This window comes from Chenopodium quinoa, unplaced genomic scaffold, assembly GCF_001683475.1.
Source record: "Chenopodium quinoa cultivar QQ74 unplaced genomic scaffold, ASM168347v1, whole genome shotgun sequence".
NCBI lineage: Eukaryota > Viridiplantae > Streptophyta > Magnoliopsida > Caryophyllales > Amaranthaceae > Chenopodium > Chenopodium quinoa.
The window spans coordinates 3,538,859-3,561,739 of NW_018743389.1; the positions used below are offsets into that span (position 1 = coordinate 3,538,859).

General features: G+C 41.7%; 1 protein-coding gene across 1 annotated transcript; it reads right to left on the reverse strand.

The window, feature by feature from the left end:
• Positions 1-14,055: 14,055 nt before the first annotated feature.
• LOC110738500 lies at positions 14,056-21,439 on the reverse strand. Its single transcript, XM_021918910.1, has 2 exons — positions 20,954-21,439; positions 14,056-14,262 (listed from the first exon to the last, which is right to left on the reverse strand). Exons 1-2 carry the CDS (start codon positions 21,437-21,439, stop codon positions 14,056-14,058), a joined length of 693 nt encoding a protein of 230 aa, XP_021774602.1.
• Positions 21,440-22,881: the final 1,442 nt, after the last annotated feature.

Consider the following 22,881-nt stretch of genomic DNA (forward strand, 5'->3'; position numbering starts at 1 on the left):
TTGAGGATTTGACCAAACCTTATTCCTCATGCTGGAGGCACGGCCCGGCACAAACCCGCTGCAGGCACGGCCCGGCACGGTGGCCCAGCCATGGGTCGTGGGCATGCCGCGGACATTGTTTTGATTTTTTGACACGAGCCCGCTTCAAGCCCGTCGTGCTGGCCCATGGCACGGCACGAAGGCACGGCCCGCCTGCAACGGTAAAAAACGGCTCTTTTTGCCATTTTTTCGTTGCTCCAACGGCCATAAACGGCTCTTTTTTCCCCCATTTCTTTCCCAAATTCCCTATAAATACCCAATTTCATTCACTTCCTAAATCACAAATTCACAATCTTCCTCTCTTAATCTCTTATATTCTCTAATAATCCTTAATCTCTTATATTCTCTAATAATTCTCTTAAATTCTCTATATATTATTTCTTAATATCGGAAAGAATTAAAAGTTCATAATCGTAATTAGTGGAAAGCGTTGAAGCACGGTTGTAAGATCTAAACTAATCTTCAATTTATTATTGTTGTTATTGTTATTATTACAATTATTGTTAGTAATTATTATTGTTGTTATTGTTATTGTTATATTTGTTGTTATTAGTTATTATTATTGTTATTATTATTGTTAAAATTGTTGTTATTAATTATTATTGTTGTTTATTTTATTATTACAATTATTGTTATTAATTATTATTGTTGTTATTGTTATTGTTATAATTGTTGTTATTAATTATTATTATTGTTATTATTATTGTTAAAATTGTTGTTATTAATTATTATTATTATTGTTAATTATGGCATCGAACAACACATCATCTAGGGGGAAGGGTCGACTTACCCGTGGTAGTAGTTCTAGGGAATCACCTAATCCAACGAGCCCCCAAATTCCGAATCCGGCCATTCCAACCAATGACCCCGGTAACATCCCCCTAGGCTTTGAACAATTTAGGCACGATGGTACTTTCGGTTTTCAACCCTACAATATGCCCGGATTTCCACCACCAAACCAATTTCCACAATTCGGTCAATTCCCACCAAATTACTTTGACCAACAAAATTTTTATTCTAGCCAAGGTAGCCAACAAACCCTAAATGTCTCCGGTTCTACTACTAACCAACCAACCCCCGATTCTACAAACACCCAATTCCCACACACATGAGGAATGGTTAACCGAGAGTGAGATGGTACTTGTCAAAAGCCGCAAAAGTGAGGTATGGCGTTATTTCCTCCTAAGTAGAGACCACACAAGAGCAAAATGTAAAACATGTGGTCATTCATTCTCGGCAAAATCCACATCGGGGACGGGACACTTAGGTACACATGAAAAGTTGTGCAAAACCAGCTAGTGATCCAACCCATCCAAAAATTTCCCAATTCCATCCACACGGCTTTACCTATAACTATGAGAGGGATAGGGATGAACTAAGAAAAATGATAGTACACGCCGAACAACCTTTTCTTTTCTTCGAAAGTGACCCATTTAACACTTACATTAACAAAGCATTACAGCCCCAACATAAAAGAATCTCTAGGAAAACCGTTCGTTGCGCCGCCATAAAAAACTTCCTAGAGTACAAAATGCGGTTACAAGCCGAATTGAGTAACCTTAACTGTAGAGTGTCTTTGACTGCCGATTCTTGGGATAGTGGTTATAAATATCACTATTTATGTGTGACTTGCCATTGGGTAGATGATCAATGGTTGTTACAAAAACGAATAATCCATTTCAAAATGCTGGAATACCCCCACACCGGTATTAACATTTCCCACCATTTAATGCAAGCAATAAATGAATACAACCTTCGAGATAAAATGATGTCTATGACATTTGACAATGCAACCGCAATGACATATACTGCTAGTTATGTCAAACAAAACTTGACCGATGTAATATTAGATGGTGATGCACTTCATACTAAATGTGTTTGCCATGTTCTTAACTTGTGTGTATATGATGGACTTAGAGCAGTGGGTCCATACTATAACAAAATTAGAGAAGCTATTATGTCTATTAATAGCTCAAACATGAGATACCAAGATTGGAAGAGTTTTCTAAGACAACAAAACATAAGGGCAATAAAAATCAAAACCGATTGCCCAACTAGGTGGAATTCCACCTATGACATGTTAATCAACGCAATTGAGTACAAGAATCCATTGACAATGTTTTACAACCAAAAATTTCCAAACAATGCTATATATGAGGATGATTGGGCTAAATATGAACGATATATGCAATTTTTACAGTTATTATATAACATGACATATTGTTTTTCTTCTGTTTATAATCCTTGTGCTCAAAACTTTCTTTCAAATACATGTTTACTCGCCCAACTTTTCGCTGATCATCGCAATCAAAGTGATTATGATAAGTATCTTCCAGCAATGGAAACAAAGTGGCGTAAATATTATAGTGAAATTCCTTTGATTTATATTTTTACTTCCATATTAGATCCTAGGCAAAAGTATGAAAACACATTTATGTTAGTTGACATTTACTTTCAATGCATGCTTCTTGACGATGATGTAGAAAACTATAAAACTAATGTGAAGGATCAGTTTTTTGCTTTATATTAGTCTATGAATCCAAATATGGCACCGTTCCTCGCTCAGGGCCTTCCCAACCATCCAAACACGTAAGTAAGAAGGCCAAACATTTATTTTCACAAGCTACTACTTGATTTCAAGGTTTTCAGGTGATTCATCAATAAGGAGAACGCAAAACGATGTCTCGGAGTTGCAAATGTACCTGAGTTACGACTTCACCAAGGGCATGGACGACGACGAGATAAACAGCCTCGACCTCCTTGCATGGTGGAAACAACAAAGCACGAAGCATCCAACTTTGGCGGCAATGGCACGAGACATTCTTGCTATCCAAGTCTCCTCCGTTGCCTCCGAACGAGCTTTCAGCGCATCCGGGAGGGTTTTAGACGATAGAAGAACAAGTCTAAAACCCGAAACACTTGAAATGTGCGTGTGTTTCAAAAATTGGTTGGATGCGGAAAATCGGTCACAAGACCGTTCTTACGACGACAACGACAACGATGAAGGAACCTCCGCTTCCGACCGTTCGGGTTTGGCTAGTTCCCAATCTATGAAACTAGTCGATGACCTTGAAGACGAAGACGAAGACGAAGACGAAGACGCACAAGAAGAAGAAGAAGAATAGATAATTTTTTTTATATTGTACGATTTTTATCATTATCAATATTATCATTTTACGATTTTTATCATTATCCAATTTTTGTTTAATACCCCTGTACGATTTTTATCATTATTATCATTGTACAATTTTTTCAAGTAATAATAATATGAAGTATGCATTATTCACATCCAAAGTCCAATTTGCCCTTTTTTCGTTAAGTTATAATTCGTAATTTAATATAACAAAAATAAAATTATAATAATTAATAATACAAAAATAAATGTAATAAATGTAATAAATTATAAACATTAAACTATAAAGTAGTAGTATAAACAAAATATATAAATTTAAACATTAAATATAAAAAATAACAAAACATAAATATTAAACTTAATTTATTTTAGAAAAATAATAATATAAGATTATAAGTTATAAACTATTAATAAATAAATAAATTTAAAAAAAAAAAGGGAGGAAGGCAGCAGCCAGCAGGCCAGCACGGCACGAGCCCAAACGGCACGTGGGCCGTGCCGTGGGCTGGCCTGTGACTTTGGGCGGCACGGCACGGCACGTCTTCTCAGGCACGGTGGCCCGCCAGAGCACGTGGCCCGCCAGGCACGGCCCGGCACGGTGCCCACCTTTAGTTAGGATTATGAATAATATGTATGAATTTATTATGAGGTGTTTTTATTTAAAAAGACTTTGGTTTCAGTTTTTAGAGCATCAACATTGGTAAGGATTATGAATAATACGCTCCTTTTAATTTTCCTTTTTTATTCTTAAAATCATCCTTATTATGGTTGAAAATGCTAAAAGTATCTTTATAACAACATGAAAGGTTGTATTCCTCACGGTGAAGAGGAAAAAAGTCCTTATTTGGCGTGCAAAATACCTGATATTTGGTTTTATAATATACGAAATATACTAGTTTGTGGTCCAAACCTGCAAAATACATGATATATGCCCCGGATTTTGTTTAAATTAAATTGAAAAACAATCTTGAGTTTAAATAATATCTTGAAAACATTATCTTAAGCTTAAATCATTAAATAACAGCAACTTTTGTGTGTGGCCAGCTAACACACGAGTAACTCCTTACCAGTTAACCCATGACCGACCGAGTAACCCCTGACCAAGTAACCCTAACCGACCGAGTAACCCTTGATTGAGTAACCCCTGACCAACCGAATAACCCCTAACCGACCGAGTAATCCTTGACCGAGTAACCTTTGATCGAGTGAGTAGCCCCTGACTGACCGAGTAACCCTGGCCATTCTTTCAAATATATATATATATAGGCACACCTTGTGATTAAATTATCAAAGTATTTGGATGAATATTCCGATGAGGTTCTACATATTTCTTGGAAGTATGAGAAAGAAACCTTTTTTACAGCCAATCCACTTGGTATTATTAATAAAGTTATTGTCCCTCAATGTGGAAAGGCCTATTATGCTCCCAGGTAATAGGGGTGAAAGTAATATGGTTAAAAACCAAAAACCGAACCAAACCATCCCGAATCAACAATTGTTTCGGTTTTTTTTCCTATTCGGTTTGGTTCAATTCTAAAAAATAAAAAATAAAAAATTGGATTTCGGTTCGGTTTTGGTTTATTAATAATAGTATTCTTGTAAATTTAGTGTTGTAATCCATATAATTTATTGAATATCATAGTTATATTATTGTTTTTTTTTTTAGATCTGTTAATTAAATTTGGTTTTTTTTTTTAACTTTTTCAACAATTTGGAAAAAAATCTTAGAAATTCGGTTTTCGGTTCGGAATCGAATTAGATTTTTAAATTTGTTTGGATTGGTTTGGTTTCAGATCTAATTCGGTTTGAAAATTTCAAAACTGAATTAATTCGGTTTGGGTCAAAATCCAAACCGAACACCGAACTTTCACCCCTATCAGGTATTGGGCAAGGGCATTCATACCTAGGAGCGACTATCACTCCTCCAAATTTAAGTCTTGTGCCCATACCCCATAAGTTAGAGATGACGGTGGGGTGAGTCAAATAGGAGACCTGCCCCATCCTCGCCCTAATGGGTCCTGATTTGGTGGTGGTGGCTCGGGGATGGATATAAAAACCATACCTGCCATGGGAGATGGAGCAAGCGGTGGTTTCTAGGTTGTACCTGACCCTACATGCCCCGGTTTGCACAACCCACCCTACCCTTCCCACATCATACCCGTCCCATCTCACCTGCCTACTTTGTATCAGCCCCATACCGACCTCTATATATTTTTAAAAAATAAAATTATATGCTTTTATACTATTTTATATAAAAAAATTAAGTAAAATAAAGTTCATAGTAATCTATAATATTATTAAAACACAAAAAGACAACATGGTAATGCCATGTGTCACCGTTGCATCAAGATGATTTGGCGCCATGTCATTGCTATGTGTCATCCTTACGTGTCACTCTATGTATCATTACTCTAAAACTTTTCATATGTGTAACCTTCGTATTTAATTTTCTCTAGAATGTAAGTTCTAAGTAATTGCACAATAAATTACAATTTAATTTGTAATGGCTGTTGTTTCAGGGTTTTCTGTGTCCTTCGGGAGAGTTACAACACCAAGACTGAATTCCGGGCACCTGTACCTGCAAAACAACGGAGACTCCGGTTGGGTGGAGTTCCGCCTCCGACGATCAAGTTAGAATGTGTTCGGAAGATGTAAATAGTGCGGAAAGTAAACTAGTATCTTCTCGGATTCCAAGATCGGGAATATTCTCTGAGGTGAGAGTTAATTATCTGCAATCATTTACTGCTGTGGTTTGTTCATGTTGAATGAATGTGTATGAACGTCTCCCAAGGTGGGAACATCTCCCTATTTATAGGGTTTTGGGATTCGTGCCGCTATCCTAGGTTACGGAAACCTAGGAATGGTGCGCTATCTTGGGAATTGGGCCTTGAAGGCCGTCTTTTTCCAAATGATTGGGGATGCCACGTGTCAGCCAAGGAGAGGTTCATTTTGATCCTCTCTTAAGGTGACACGTGTCACCATCTTATTGGGCCACGTGGCCTAGGGGTATTATTACCCAAAACATTTGCCCCTCACAGGTGTGACTTGGCATGCCACGTGGCGTTTGTGCACTTGTCACTTAGGCGTTGGTGAACAGGTCCAACTGTTTACCTTCTGGGGGAATTATAGGGATGCCCCTGAAATTACCCTTCCATAAATAAGTTTTTACCCTCCTCTTTTTCGGACATTTCCAACATTTACAAAGAGTCAACCGTTTTTAGAGAGAGAACATCTGACAACCGTCTGTGTATCTTACGGACAATTCTCTTTTTACCAACTAGATACAGCCGGTATAACGTCTGTGCTTTTGACAGACAGGAGAATTTCTGAGAACGCCTGGGTACTCTCTAAACAATTCTCCTTTTTCAAGGGGGTACATCCGGTTAACCGTCTGTGCATCTTGCAAGCAACTGTTCGATTTTCGCCTGCAAGTTACAGCCGGTCAACGCTTGACTTCATTTTTAGCACATCTTAGAGGTACTGTCTCTCCCCCTCTCGGCTCTTTCATAGTTTTTCCGTTTGTGTACATTTCATTTCATAAATGGATTCACCAACAGCACACACGGCACAACCTAGTTTAGTAGGCAGTCGGTCCTCTGGTACGGCTGAGTCTAGGACTGGGGGTGCCGCCTCTGGGTGCTTGGATCACTCTTGTTCATCTCCAAATCCGACCGTCTCCGTGCCTATGCAGGACACTATGGCTCGGACTAGATGGACGGTTGTAGATCCGGATTATAGGGAAGAGAGCACAGAAGGTGTGCCGCCTGAGATAGAACAAGCTAAAGAGGCAAGAAGATCCCCTCCGAGTGCACCCAGCACTCCTAGTGACGGGATCCTTGAATTAGAGAATGGAGACGGTGATGAAGACGCCTCTATGTCTAGATCTGAGGAGGCGGATGAGGCTGCCCTGAGAGAAGCGGGGGTGAGTCCGCCTCTGGGTCTAGCCCTGAAGAGAGCAGCAGCTCACTATCACCGGTTAAGGATAGTGAGGCGGAGAAGAGATTAAAATGGAACAATGAGGGGGATCCATTTTGGATCCATGTATCTGCCAGAGACAGGGCAAACATGGAGAAGCACCTAGAGGCCTTCAAATTCAAACGTCCTCTTGGCGAAGGATATACCATCCGGGTGCCGCCTGAATTGGGGACCATTGTTTGGCTATTATGAGGCAGCTTTACTAGCTGGTCTCCGCTTCCCCCTTCATGACTCAATCAAGGCTATCCTGGGAGGATACGGCCTGGAAGTGTGGCAGTTAACCCTAAACTCTTGGGTTAACATTCTGCGCTACATCACCGCCTGTGAGATGTAGGGCCTCTATCCCGGCTGGGAGACTTTTGCCCACATGCATTATCTGAGCCATATCCCAGGCGGCTGGAGAGCGTGGTACACATTAACCACCTACCCCAACTATTTGATGACCCTAGACAAACCGTCTAAGTGGTCTGATTGGAAGAACCGGTTCTATCTGGTTTCTGCCTCCAATCGGCAAGAGAACTTTGAATACCGCTGCTATAATAAGAAGCCGGATCTGCTGGGGCAGAAATGTAAACTTCCACAGGTCCCGGATGAGGACTATGAAAAAATAATAGAGCCGGGGTTTTTTTAACTTACAACCACCACTCTATCAATCGAGGAATTAATAAGTGTACCCAAAAACTGGGTACCCAAACACGAGTTTCTGAGGGACGAGGGGTTCTTGTATGCCTGCGGTTTAAGCACCATGTTTGACAGACATATGTAGAGCATGCATCCGACAATATTATGCAGTCTTTATTGTTTCTAACTTGTGATTTATTTTTGCCTGCTTGATGAACTGACAGACGGTTCTTTTTGCAGAAACCTCCAGAAGGATGCTTCCAGAAAACAAAACGCCTGCTCGTTCTGCAGCAGACATCCGTAGAGAAAATGCGGAGAAGAAGAAAGTCGCTCTGGCGGCTAAAGGCCAGGTATAAACCGCCTGCCCCAGCTTCTCCCCCGTTGCCTTATTTATGTATACAGACGGTTATGTACCGGCTGTATTATTAATGCCTGGCTTCGACTATATGCTTAACATCTAGTTCGTTTTTCAGGATGGAGACAAGGAAGCTCCTAGATCCCTTTCCAAGATAATCAGATGGAGGCCGAGTGACGAGGTCACCAGCCCTAACAAATCCAGAAAAATAACTTCTGCTCAAACGGCTTCTGAGCTTCAGCTTGGGAAGGGTCGTCTGACCGTTGGGGGGGAAAAGTATCAGAAATGTTGGTCTGGGGATAGACCTTTCTAACCAGCCGGGTGTCTTTGAGGTGCCGAAGGGTGGCCAGCCACCCAAAGCTGCAAGCGGTTCTACCGAGGCTGTAGGCGATCTGAGCCTTCAGCCTTATCCCCAAGGTACGCCTGATCCCTTCAGCTCCTCCTTTGAGCTTGGTTGGCCCATGCGGGTCAAGTCACATTCTCAGCTACAACCAGAGGAATCTTCAAATAGCCGGCAGTCTTTTGGTGGTGCCTATGTAGCTTTCTCACCATATCTATCTTCTGGTGCAGATCAATCCCCCGATGGCCGGATATGCAACAGTTCTCTAAATCCATGCTGAGGGCTATCCCAAAGGAGAACAAGGAGGCCATCCCTGGGAACCAGGCATTCAACGTTGAACGCATCCTCTCTCTGCTATCTGAGGTATAATAGTTTCTCACATTTTTCCAAGTATATTGCCGGCTGCTTTTCTAACACCGTTTGCATGTATACAGACGATGTTGCGAGTAGGGTGGCTGAAAAAGTCGTATGCTCGAAAGCAGGAAGAGGTAAGGCAAGCTAAAAGAGAGGCGTCTGAGTCCAGTGATGTTGCTCAATATTCAAAGTTAATACATGACCTTGAGACTAAAGTTGAGCTCCTATCGCAGGCAGACTCCATCAAACAGCTTACGGCTGCCCTTAATGAGGCTAATCTGAAGGCCTCAAATCTAAAGGCGGTGCTTAAAAGTGCTCAGGCGGACCTCAAATCCCTAGAGGAGACCAACAAGGAGAACTCCACTCTCAAAGCAGACGTCGACCGTCTGAAGAAGGAGATGGCCGCCTCCCGGGACAACTTCAGGGCAACCCTGGAGGCTGAGCAGAGCCGGCTCATTGAGAAGAATGAGCAAGACTGTGAAGACCAGATGAAGATGGCCTGGAAGCTGGTGTATCCGGTTGTTGAGTATGACGTCTGGGACCTGGCCTACAGATACGCAGATCTTGTTCTCTCAGCAAGGGCTGAAGGGAAGCCGGAGCCTGAGTCGTTTCAGGAGTGGGTCAAAAAGGAGCTCTCAGACGGCGAGGAGGCTGCTGATGGCGCAGGAGAGGATGAAGAGGAAGAGCAACAAGAAGATGAAACCCAGGTGAACTCTGCTCCTACTCCGCCTGCGAAGGATTTGCCCACGGCCTCGCCTCAGTAAATATAAGCTTTTGGTAGCTGTCTGTATTTCCGGCCTGTGTGCCGAGTATTTCTGTTGTATTTGTTTGACAATTTCTCTTTCCCGAATGTAAATCCGGTTTGACAATTACTCTCCCGGCCTTTTGGTCGGTTTTTATTATATGATTTTCTGACTGAGTCGGTTTCGCCAAATTTGCTTTAATTTTTCAATCTTTGCAATTTTCGATATGCATATATTTTTCCAAGTACGTAGCCTAATACATGCGGTTTACCGGATGCACCAGGTGTATTTGCCCCTGGACGGATGTATGCTTGGTTTTAAAAGTGAGTTGATTGATCTAAAATTTTTTTGATACCTGTAAGGGTATGACTAATTTCTGGGTCAATCAATCACCAAGGTGATTTCCCAAACCAAGCGGACAGTCGTCCATTGAGCATCCAAACTGAATATCAGATTGTCATTGACCGCATCTGAATCGATTTTCAGAGAATTTTAATCCAAGTTGGAATAGCAGTCGGATACCGGTTAGTGTCAATAAGACGTGCGGTTTTTGCTATGCCGCCTAGGTTCCATCTTAGATCGTTCAGGTCAACCGGTTGTGAGTTAATCCTCATGGGGTTAATCAGTCTGCCAATTGTTTTCTACGACAAATTTACTTGGAGGGGCTTCGCCGGATGTCTTGCTCTTTCTGGAGCAGACAAATTATCGTTTTGTGGCAGACGGCCATTGGCCGTGTGTAATTGCTTGTAACGAGTATTTTATAGCTGCTAAGTTTTTAGCTTAGCTTAGATACTCAAATTTAACCTTTTGTATTGCCTCTGAGCAATAACAAGTTATATCCAACCAAGATAGCTACCGGTTACTGTTTGATACAGACGGTAACCTATGTTATCCAGGTGCAATTGATCATTCAAACGGCTGCGAACTTATCTTAATCCAGACAGTCGGCAGGGCCGTTTATTTTTAAGTTTATAGAGCAATGTGCCACCCGAATGGGAGATGCTCTCTGCGACGAATTCACCGTGATGGGCGTCGTCGATTGCCTACTCGTGTTGGAGCAGACGATTTGTATTATCATCTGGCCATTGGCCTCATCAGGGTGTTCTATAAGGAACTACACATAGCTGCTAAGTTTTTAGACTTAGCTTATATCTACTCATGTTGGAGCAGACGTAAAATTTTAACAAGTCCATCTATACATTGCACAGACGGTATTTATACAGAGCAATAAAGAACAACCTTTCATTGATAAACTTTATTTACAAAATTTAAGAAGTCTTAGAAGTAGTACTTTTTTAAGTTGTCTACATTCCAAGTTCTGGCTAGTTGTCTGCCGTCTGGAGTTTCCAGGCTGTAGATGCCGCCTCTTACTTCTTCATAGATCTGGTAGGGGCCTTCCCAATTGGGAGTCAACTTTCCTTGCTCATTTGCCCTACCAGTTGCCTCCATTTTTCGTAACACAAAGTCCCTTACTTTCAAGAGCCGTTTGTGTACTCTTTTATTGTAGGCTCTTGTCATTCTCAGACGATAAATCTCATGAAGCAAGGCGGCATTGCCCCTGTGCTCCGGGAGTGAGTCCAATGCTAGCCGCATGGCCTCCCAGTTAGCCTCTTCGTCATAAAGCATGACTCGAAGAGTCGACTCATAGTGCTCAATAGGCAAAACGGCTTCTGCGCCGTATGTCATAAGAAATGGGGTTTCACCAGTTGCCCCTTTTTCAGTTGTTCTGATGGCCCATAGGACATGAGGCAACTCATCTGCCCATAGACCGCCAGCCCTTTCTATTTTCTTCTTAATGCCGTCTGAGATAAGCTTGTTGAAGGCTTCAACCTGGTCGTTTGCTTGGGGACGGCCAACTGATGCAAAGCAATGTGAGATCCCTTGATCTCCCAACCAATTCTTGAGGGTAGGCGTCTCAAACTGAGGGTCATTGTCAAAGACCATGGACATAGGTACCCTAAACCGGGTGATGACATTCCTCCAGATGAAAGAGAGGACATCTTTTGTCTTAATGCCTTAAACCGTCTCTGCCTCTACCCAATTGGTGAAGTAGTCAACAGCAACCAGAATATATCGTTGTCCGCCTGTAGCAGGCGTATACGGACCCAGAATGTCCATGCCCCATTTGGCGAATGGTACTGGGCTTTGAATGGCCGTCAGGTTAGTGGCCGGACGGTGTATGAGTTTGTCGAATCTTTGACACTTGTTACATTTCTTCACCATTTCCATGGCGTCTGCATCAAGAGTGGGCCCAAAGTATCCTTGCTGCCTGGCCCTTTTTGCTAGAGACCTGCCGCCTATGTGTGATGCACAAAACCCGAGTGCATATCCTCTAGAACCTCTTTCCCCCTTTTTGGGGTGATACATTTCAATAACGGTTGTAGATAACCCTTCTTGAAAAGTTCTCCATTATGAATCTCAAAGTTTGCAGCTCGCTTTTTCATTGCAACTGCTTCTGGGTATGCTTCCGGCAAAGTGTCGTTTGCTAGATAAGCCGAGATGTCATCCATCCAGCTTGAGCTTCGGTCCAGAATTCCAATGGGATCTTTCTCAATACTTCTTTTTTCCATAACTTCCCAAAAAACTGACCTAGGCGTATCATAGGAGGCAGATGATGCCAGTTTAGAAAGAGCATCCACCTGATTGTTTTCTGAACTGGGAACCTGACTTATATGAAATTCATCAAGTGTCTCAACCTCTTCTTTGACCGCCTGCAAGTATTTGATCATGGCCGGATGGGTGGCCTCATAGTCACCATGTTATTGGCTAACGATCAATTGTGAATCAATGCAGGCGTCAACTTTTCTTTCCCCTGCCGCCTTACACATGCGGATACCGGCTAACAGGGCTTCATGTTCTGCCTCATTATTTGAGGCCTGGAATTTGAACCGTAGTGCATATTCATACTTATCTCCTTCAGGAGACTGACATATAACGCCTGAACCACAACCATTCATAGTAGAGCTCTCGTCTACATTCACTTTCCATACCTGATCAAGATTCTCCAGCTCAGCCGGCCTTGCCATTTCGACAATGAATTCAGTAAACGCCTGACCCTTAACTGCCTTCCTTGGTTCAAAAGAGATTTCAAGGCTTTGAATTCAATAGTCCATTTGATCATTCGGCCGGATGACTCCATAGTTGTCAGTTCTATGTAGACCACAACCGGATGTGCCATAAAGTAAGGTTTTAACTTTTTGACTTCCATGAAAAAAGCAAGGCCGAACTTTTCAACGGTTGGGTACCGTAGTTCAGCATTTCGAAGAACATAGCTGATGAAATATACCGGAAGCTGGGTGCCATCTCTCTCAGCAAGGAGAACAACACTAAGAGCATAATCGGAGACGCGTAAGTACATGTAGAGCACTTCCTTTGGCAGAGGGCTAACAAGCCTCGGCAATGAGTGCAAGTGCTCTTTCAATTTCTGGAAGGCCACCTCAGCATTCTCTCCCCATTCAAACATTGTCTTTTTCTTGATAGCCTGGAAGAAATAGAGGCACTTGTCACCAGACCGGCTGAGGAATCTCCCCAATGTCGCCAGACAACCGGTTAGTTTTTGAACTTCCTTGATAGTGCGGGGTGGCTTTACGTCAATAACCGCCTGTATCTTTTCTGGGTTGGCCTCTATCCCCCTTTGGTCAATCAAAAATCTGAGAAACTTCCCCGACTCAACACCAAAGACACATTTCTTGGGATTAAGCATGACCTTGTGCCGCCTAAGGGTGGTGAAGGTTTCTCGGAGGTCAGCAAGATGATCCGTCTGTAGCTTGGATTTAACTATCATGTCATTAATGTACGCCTCTAAGTTCCTCCCTACTGTATTAATCATTCGTTGGAAGGTAGCGGACGCATTTTTCAACCCAAACGGCATCACAGTATAGCAGAATAACCCTGGATCAGTGACAAACGACGTCTTCTCTTGATCTTTCTTCCACAAGGGTATCTGATAAAAGCCTGAGTAGGCGTCCATAAAGCTCATCAAGGCATGATCGGCTGTAGAGTTGATCAGACTGTCGATATTTGGAAGTGGGTAATTATCCTTCGGACATGCCTTGTTCAGATCTGTGTAGTCAACACACATGCACCAGGTACCATTCGGCTTTTTCACAATAACAACATTTGCAACCCAATTCGGGAAGTAACATTGCCGAATGAACCCAGCATCCAACAGCTTCTTTACTTCGGCGGCTCTTACCTGACTTCTTTCCTCACCGTGGTTCCTTTTCTTTTGCCTAACCGGCTTCTTTTTGGGATCCACGGCAAGTGTATGAACAGCTAGATCTGGGCTGACGCCTGGCATCTCTTATACTTCAAAGGCAAAGATGTCTTTGAATTCTTTCAGTAGACCGTGCAAGTCTGCACCCAACTTTGCAAAAGCAACCGTCCCAATCTTAACAGTACGCTCCGGACAGGTGGCGTCTAGAATGATGTCGATGTGTTCACCAGCCGGCTGGGGACGGAGTTTATCTGACAGTTCCCCGGTCAGTGATTGCTATTACTTCTCTTTTTTGATGGCCACTAACTGCTCGGCCTTTCTCTTTTTGCTGGCTGCTATTGGAGCAGGCACGACTTCCTTGAGTTCATCAAGGTCTATTGGTTCCTCGCTTTGGCCAGCTGCGGCTACTGTGGGCTTGACATCTGAGAGATAGCACTCTCTTGCTGTCTTCTGATCCCCATTCAGGGAGCCTAGAGACCCGTCATCCTTTTCAAATTTTAGGAGCATGAGGGATGGAATAATAACAGCCTTGGATTTGTTCAGTGTTGGACGGCCCAATATCAGATTATAGGCGGTCAACTCTTCCACAACCAAGAACTGGACTACCATGTGGCGTCCTTCCCCCTTCTCCCCTGACCGGATGGGTAGGTCAATCCTCCCTACCGGGTGCACTAGTCCACCCCCAAAACCAACTAAGGGATGAGATACTTTGTGCATACTGCTGGGCTTGTACTTGAGCTTTGCCAAGCACTTGTGGCTATAAGGTCAGACGAGCTGCCTGTGTCAATAAGGATCCGACCTACCTTCTGGTTGGCCACTTTACATTCAATGACTATGGGGTCATCATGTGGTCGCCTGACCTTGCTCCTGTCCTTCTCAGTGATAACGACCTCAGAAAAGGTGTCTTTATACGCCTGGCCTTCATCAACTGAGCTGACATCCAGCCACCTAATATAGTCTTTGGTACCTCGGACGGTTGGGCCTCCTCCAGCAAAGCCGCCTGCTATGGTATAGATCAGTTCTTCATCAGTGTCCGAACTATGAGCAGGTTGGGCTCCCCTGTTGGACGGCTGTCCATTATTCGTCCTCAGGGTTACCTTGGACTTCAGAATGTAGGACTTCAGCACCCTTTATCAGCCAGACGGTCCAACAGCCGCTTGAGGCTATAGCAGTCGTTGGTGTCATGACCAATGTCCTCATAGGCAATACTTGTTTTTGTTCCGATTTTTGGCAGAACCTTTCATTGTAGTCGGTTTCTCAATTGTCACCTGGTCTTTTTAATCTCCATGAGGATGGAGTAGCAGTCCTTGTTAAACTCGTACTTAGGGACGTACGGTTTAAACTCTTTCTTCTTCTTCTTCTTCTTCTTCTTCTTCTTCTTCTTCTTCTTCTTCTTCTTCTTCTTCTTCTTCTTATTCTTCTTCTTCTTCTTCTTCTGGGATGGTTGTTCAGTGTCATCTGCCACCCGAATTTCTTTTCTCTTTTTGCTCTCTTCTCTTTTAGCCGGTTGAGCGGACCGACTCTCTTTTTTGTCAGACTTTTTGGGGTCTGATTGCTTGATGATGGAGCAGAGTTCAGTTGCCTGCATATAGGCTTCCGCCTCCATCAGAGCTTCTTGGAGGGTGGCTACCCTCTTTCTGACGAGGTCGAGCTTAAAGGTCGACCCGTCCTTCAGACCTTTAAAAAAGTCTGTATAAGCCACTTCGTCAGACAGCCCTTGAATCTAAATTCTTATCAGATTGAACCGACTGACATTGGACCTTAGCCCTTCTCTATCTCCCTGCTGTATTGCACCCAAGTCAAGACTTGTTTTCTTAGCAGGGATGTTCATAGAGCAGTTAGAAGCAAAAAGGTGTGCAAGCGTCTTAAAGCTATTGATGCAGCCAGCTGGCAGGTTGCCAAACCATCGTTAGGCGATGCCCCCTTCAATGTAGTCGGGAAGCATCGGCACCAGGTGGCATCATCCAACCCCTGTAAGTACATGAGGTTGGTGTAGGCCATCAGGTGATTTTCAGGGTTGGTGGTACCATCATAAGTACCCACCATAACATTGTTAACTTGGCCGGCTATGCCGCCTTGGTTATCTCCCTGGAGACGCAAAAGGTTGTTCCCCAAGTTTTCGCAGACGAAGCTACCAGTCCAAAGGTTGGACATTTTGTGCCGCCTGACCCCAAAAGAGGGCCAGCTGCATGTATGGTTGTCCATACGGCATGTATTGCTGTTGTGGCACATACGGAGCCGAATAGATTATCTGAGGGCCAGTGCGAACGGACAAACCGCCTGACTGACTCTCTCGGTTTGATTACGAATACCTCATTGAGGTATTCTGAAAGCTGTCTGGGTAAGTCGACGTTGAAGCTGACTCGGACAGTTGTTGACCCTTCTTCTACTGGATTAACATCCGGGCATCAGAATAAGTCTTCTTTGAGCCGTGCAGCTGGACATGCAGGATGACCTTCCTCTTCCCTGGCTCAGGGAATCGGATTTTAGTAAGATCGATCAAGGGTCGCTTCCCATCCTTTGATTTAGGATGCGGAGTGGGCTCTCGGTCCCTGACTGATTTGTTCTTCTCACAGAGAGAAGGTTTCTTGGCCGACTGACCCCTGTTGCAGCCAACCGTCTTCTTGTCGATCAGGTCCTTGATTTCCCCCTTGAAACTTGTCATGAATTTCATGAGTTCGTCTCGAGTAATTGGGGTTGTGCCTTCTGTCGCCTGGTGTTATCCAGACGGCTGTCCGGATGATTTACTAGGACTAGCTTGTTCATCGCCACGTTCCCTTCTTTCTATGGGACAGGTACCTCTGGTTCTGAGCGACCCATCTGCGGCCACATATGTTTCGACTTCAAAGTCGTCATCGGTGTCATGGTCCGAATAGACCTCAAATCCGGCCGTAGGCCGTTTCTCATTAGGAGGTGGTACAGGTTCTTGTGAAGCCATCTTAGAGGTACTTTCCCCACAGACGGCTGACAGGCTTAAGTCGTATCACCTAATCAAAAGTAATTCCTAAAACCACTAACTGAAATAGATAGGGAAGTAGGGTCGAATCCACAGGGAAACAAGTCTTTCTATTCCTAATTAATTAATATAATCTAAATTATCAAGTAACCAAATTGTTTTAATGAGAGTAAAACTAATAATTAAACTAAAGCAAGTTGAGTAAGGGAGAAAATCAATAATAAAAGGCCTAGGGTATAGGTTCACTAATAAATAATATTCCAGGGTAAAAACATAACAACAATTATCAATGCATAAATTAATCAGATCATAAAGGGCTTTCGCTACGTATTACGATCACAGAATTAATCTACCGGTATAAATCGCATCTCTCGAATCTTGACTTAACCATTTATAAATTAACCTGCCTATTGAAACTAAGCCTAAACGTCAATTCTCATATCTCGAATCTCGAATCAATATTGCATAACTCATCATACAAATAAACCTGCGCAAATCTAATTGCATAGCAGTAAATCAATCAATAGGAAATTAACCAAAGCATTAACAATCAACAATAATAAATTACCCCTTCATATTATTTATGGATCCCCACAAACTCTAGTATAAAACTACTCGTGCATATTTAAATCTAAACTAAGCAAAGCAATTAAAGAAAGCATAATTAAATCAAGCAGTTAAATTACTGAAAGTAAAAAAGAGAAGAAATCGTTACCAAAATAAACGGAAGTAAAGAATTACATAAACCAAAAGTGTGGAGAGAGGAACAAGAGTATTCTAAACCTAAAACTAAAACTAATGAAATTAACTAAAGAGAAACGTCCCAGAGAGTCTAAACCTCCTTAACAAAAGCGTATTTATACTTAACTAAAAAACCTAAGCTAAAACGAAGATTAAAAGTCGTTAAACGATCTCAGAAACACGCGCCCGGTCGGGCGCCATCTCGCCCTGTCGGGCGCGCCTTCGGGCGAGCAGCAACTCTCTTCCTTTCTTCCTCGCCCTGCCGGGCGCACCTTCGGGCGAGGGCTTGCCCGACCAGGCGAGCTCCCGAGCGAACTTGGACTTCTTCAATTGGGCCGTTTCTGAATACATGGTCCATTGCCCCGGACTCTTCTTCTTTGCCGAGCCCTTAATCACCGATTTGATGACTCCAACCGGTCTTGGGCTTCGGAATGTGGTCATATGAATTCGACCTTACTCCAATGCTCATAGTGGCTCCAATAAATCTGGGAAAATGCTCCAAATCCGCAATTTCCTATAAAACAATACCAAATCTACGAAAACACTAGAAAACGCATATTAGTAGCAAAAGTAGCTCTGTGGAGCTCAAATAAACACAATTATGACCATTGGGACGGGGAATAAATATATGTAAAATAGACATATCATACTCCCCCAAGCCAAACCTTTGCTTTTCCCTAAGCAAAGCAATGAATAAATAAACCAAAACTTCACCCCAAAAATAATTTAAATCAAGCACAATCGATTCAAAGCAAATCCAACAAATATGCATCAAAGTCAACCAATCAAATCCATCCAACTACTCATCCTCCCTAACAATTGTCAAATAGAGAAAACCCCAAGTGTATATGGAATTCAAGACTAGTGCTCACGCACTCTTCACTCTTTTATGTGGCGGGTATAAAATGTATCCGATCGCTCTCCAACCACCCTTTTATACATGAACAATGCCCTCCCAAACTCACAATACTCGTGTGTTTAAAAGACATACACTCAACCGAGTAGTCGACTCAAAATATATCAATTCATTCTTTGCATTGATAAACAACTAATTTCACATTCATACAACTCTATGCACAAAGGTCGGAAGGTCTTCAAAGCTTGTAATGTAAGGCTTAGGTAAAGGGTAGGAAATATTTGGGAAAATGTGAGAGTAAAGCCATGCTTAAGGGAGCCAAATCCTAAAAAAAAACCAAGGTCAAAATTAAATAATGACCAAATCATCTCCAACACAACTCAACTCTACCAAAAATTCACCAAACATCCAATTATATTAAAAATTCCCAACACTTACAACTCATATATACAAAATATAACACTATAGAGCTTGAGTGAACAAACAAACTTTGAACTCTTTTTTTTTCTTTTAAATTTGATTTTTTCCTTTTTTGAGCAACCTTCATTAGAACACTTGAACATTGAAACAATATTTTTCCTCTTTTGCACTTTTTTTCTTTTCTTTTTATCTCACATTGGAATTTTTTCAACTTTATCTTGAACAACAATTTCTCAATTTTTTCCAATCCACAAAAATAAGAACAAATAAATAACTTCTCAAATCTACCCAAAATTGTGCAAATTATGTGCACACTACAACTCCCTCACCTCACTTACTATTAGCTCCCCCCAAGCCAAGCTTGGGACTAGTAACCAATGGGGCAGAAATAGGCTTGTAATGTGGCTAATAAACAACAAAAAGGGCACAAGCAACAACATGGGTAGCAAGAAGGGAACAAATGTATCTAAAATCATCTGAAGGCTACCTAAAAGAACAAATGCCTTCGTCCTCCTCAATGTGCATAATAATGAGTCATACAAACATTACTCAAAGTTGCAAACCAATACTCAACTTCATTGACATACCAGGAACTAACACACAATTCCTAACCAAATCAACTAGCCAAGCACCAAATCCACGAATAGTTGGACAAAATTGAATCATGTTAGGGCATCCAAGCAACCAAACATCAAATCATGGCTAACCTATCCACAATACTCATCATCATATACTAAGAACCAAAATAATTTTCATTTATGGGGCACAGGGAAGAATGATTTATCATTCAATGGATCGTATTTTTATATATTTTTTTTAAAGCAATAAAAACTACTCTAGAAAACAATAAAACTAAACTAAGCACACCAAAGAAAGTAAAAAGAAAAGGGAAAGAAAGAGTACCTATATATACAAGAAATTCCCCCCAAGCCAAACCAGACAATGTCCTCATTGGCTTAAAGAGAAGTTAGTAACCCAAGAGACTAGCCCTCATCATCAAACCCGTAGCCACCACCATCCTAGGCATCACATTTGAGCACTTTGGTACAATTCTGGACAAAAAAGAAACAAAGTGTTAGTAGGAAAAGAGGCAAAAACGAGTCAGGTTCACTATTTTGCTCATAACTTTTTCTATACAAATGATAATGCAGTGATTCTAATTGTATTAGAAAGTAGACTTGAAGATCTTTCCAACAATAGGTCACACGCAAAATTTCGTTAAGAAATGCAAAAGATATGGTGTCTTGAAGTTGGCCTATTTTGATGTCCCGCTCACGCGCCCAGTCGGGCAGTTTTGATTCTTTTTTCGACCTTTGTTTGCGCTCCCGGTCGGGCGAATTTCGCTCATATATGGAGTTCCTCTCGCGCCCGGTCGGGCGAGTGCTCGCTCGGTAGGGCGCGATACAACACTTTGAGTCTGATTTTTCTCAATTTGCTCCTTTTTCTCCACTTGTTCATCTTCAAACCCAAGCCCTACACAATTTAGAGCTCTTTCTATAACATCCACTTCATCTTTCCATGTAGTAGCTTTTCCTGTGGAAGATGTAACACAAAATACCGCCTCCAAGGGATCTCCAACGAGAGCTTAGGGCTTATTAGAAAAATTATTTACATCAACCACACCAATACTAAAGCATTTTTCCTCTAAAATAGGGCTTTTAGGGGCATTATGTATATTAAAAGTAATATTTTCATCCCTTACACATAATGTAAGTTTACCACTTTGAACATCTATTATTGCCCCTGCAGTATGAAGGAATGGTCTACCCAAAATAATCGGAATTTGCAAATCTTCCTCCATATCAAGAACAACAAAATCAACAAGTATATAAAATTTACCTACTCTAATAGGAACATCCTCTAAAACACCTAAGGGGTATTTAACAGAACGATCGGAGTAATATTGGTAGCTTTTAAATTACCCATATTTAATTTAGAGCTCACAGATAGTGGCATGACACTTACACTGGCACCCAAATCACATAAAGCTTTATCAATCATCAGATTACCAATGTGACAAGGAATAAAAAACTACCCGGATCTTTTAGTTTAGGTGGAGATTTATTCTGTAATATAGCACTACATTCTTCAGTAAAAGCAACTGTCTCTACCTCACTAATAGATCTCTTTCTGGTCAAGATTTCTTTCATAAATTTAGAATATGTAGGAACTTGAGTAATTAATTCTGTAAAAGGAACAGTTACCTGCAAATTCTTGACAACCTCCAGAAACTTACCAAACTGCTTATCTAGCTTACTCTTAAGATGTCTATTAGGAAATGGTAGTTTGATAACTGGTTTCTGTACATCTCCACTCTTGTCTTGATTTTTATCCTTCTTTGGAGTTATACCCTGCAATGTATCATCAGAAATGTTAGTTTTACCCTGGAGCCCTGCAGGCCTAGTAACAACAGTATTTGGTATAACAGAATCAGGATTAGCACTATTTGTAATGGTAGGTTCATCATCTTTGGGCATAGAAGGCCCATCGTATCTTGAACCACTTCTCAGAGTAATTGCATTCACGTGATCTGTAGGTTGTACTGGCTGCGATGGTAGGGCTCCCTGCTGGCGAGTTTGTAGAGCAGAGGACAGTTGCGCAATTTGATTGTCCATGATTTTATTATGAGCTAGAATCGAATCAATTTGCGCATCCCTATGCTGCATCTGTTTCTGCATATCAACTAACATCGTTCTAATTTCTGATAAGCCAGAATCAGAAGGAGGAGTAACAATCTGTTATGGTCTCTAATGTGGAGGTTGATAGTACCTCTGCTGCGGTTGTTGTACCTGTGGTGGGGGGTTAGGCGCATTCATACTATTGTACGACATATTTTAGTTATTTCTCAATCCTGCATTGTAGGTGTTAGAGTATGGACTAGTTTGTTTATAGGCTTGAAAAGCATTAATCTTCTCAAGCGAACATTCTTGAGCCCAATGACCTACAAGACCACAATTTTCACAAATTATTGCAGAGTTAGTACCAACAGCAGAAACATTAGCAACGGGAGATGAATTAGAATTATTAATATTGTCTAGTTTCTGGCTAATGGCAGTCAATTGTGCTTGCAAAAAGGATATAGAATCGACTTGGTGCTTTCCCTTATTCGCAAATCCTCTGGGATTCCCATATTGGGAATTATGAATAGCCATCTCTTCAACAACATTACTCGCTATATTCACATCTAAATTCATAAATCTTTCGTTAGCTGCAGAGTCCATAATCATTCTTGAATTATATCCAAGCCTGTTGTAGAAAGCTTGCATTATCTGCCAGTGTGCTAGCCCATGATGGGGTCATTCTCTCTGCAAATCCTTGAATCTTTCCCAAGCTTCATATAAAGATTCATCCGCTTCTTGGGAAAAATTTAGGATCTTACTCCTTAACAAAGTTGTTCTCTCTGCATGGTAGTATTTGTTATAGAAATTCAAAACAAGAGTTTCCCAGTCAGTAATACCAAGTGCAGTTCTATTCAGTCCATTATACCATAATTTTGCTTTACCACATAAAGAAAAGGGAAAAAGAATCTCCCTGATTTGGTCCTATGTGACCCCAGCTTGTCTGATAGTGTTGCAATATTGGCAAAAATCTAAGATGTGAAGATTTGGATCTTCACCCTTAGCTCCACTAAATTGATTCCTTTCGATCATGGTAATAAACTGGGGTTTAATCTCGAATTATACTCCCTTAAGATTAGGTGTAGGAGAAAGATGTGGAAAATCCGCCAAGGACGGCTGCGAATAATCGCTGAGCTTACGAGGTGGTTGAGTCGTCATCTCTGATCCTGGTTCTGGATGAACTTCTATGTCACTAGAATTAGATGGGAGTTCCAAAGGTGTATTACCCTCAGAATTAACTCGTACCTGTCTAAAAATGTTCTTCTGTCTATGAAAAGAACGTTCAATTTCAGGATCGAATGGAATGTAACCTGATCTAGAACTCCTAGGCATAAACACAGAACTAAACAAACAAATATGAAAACCTGTCCCAAAGAACTTGCGTTCTCTGAGAATAAATAAAATAATCTAGACTACAAAAATAATCAGAAATAAAAATAAAACCGTTTCCCAGGGAACGGCGCCAAACTTTGACAGGCTAAAGTCGTATCACCTAATCAAAAGTAATTCCTAAA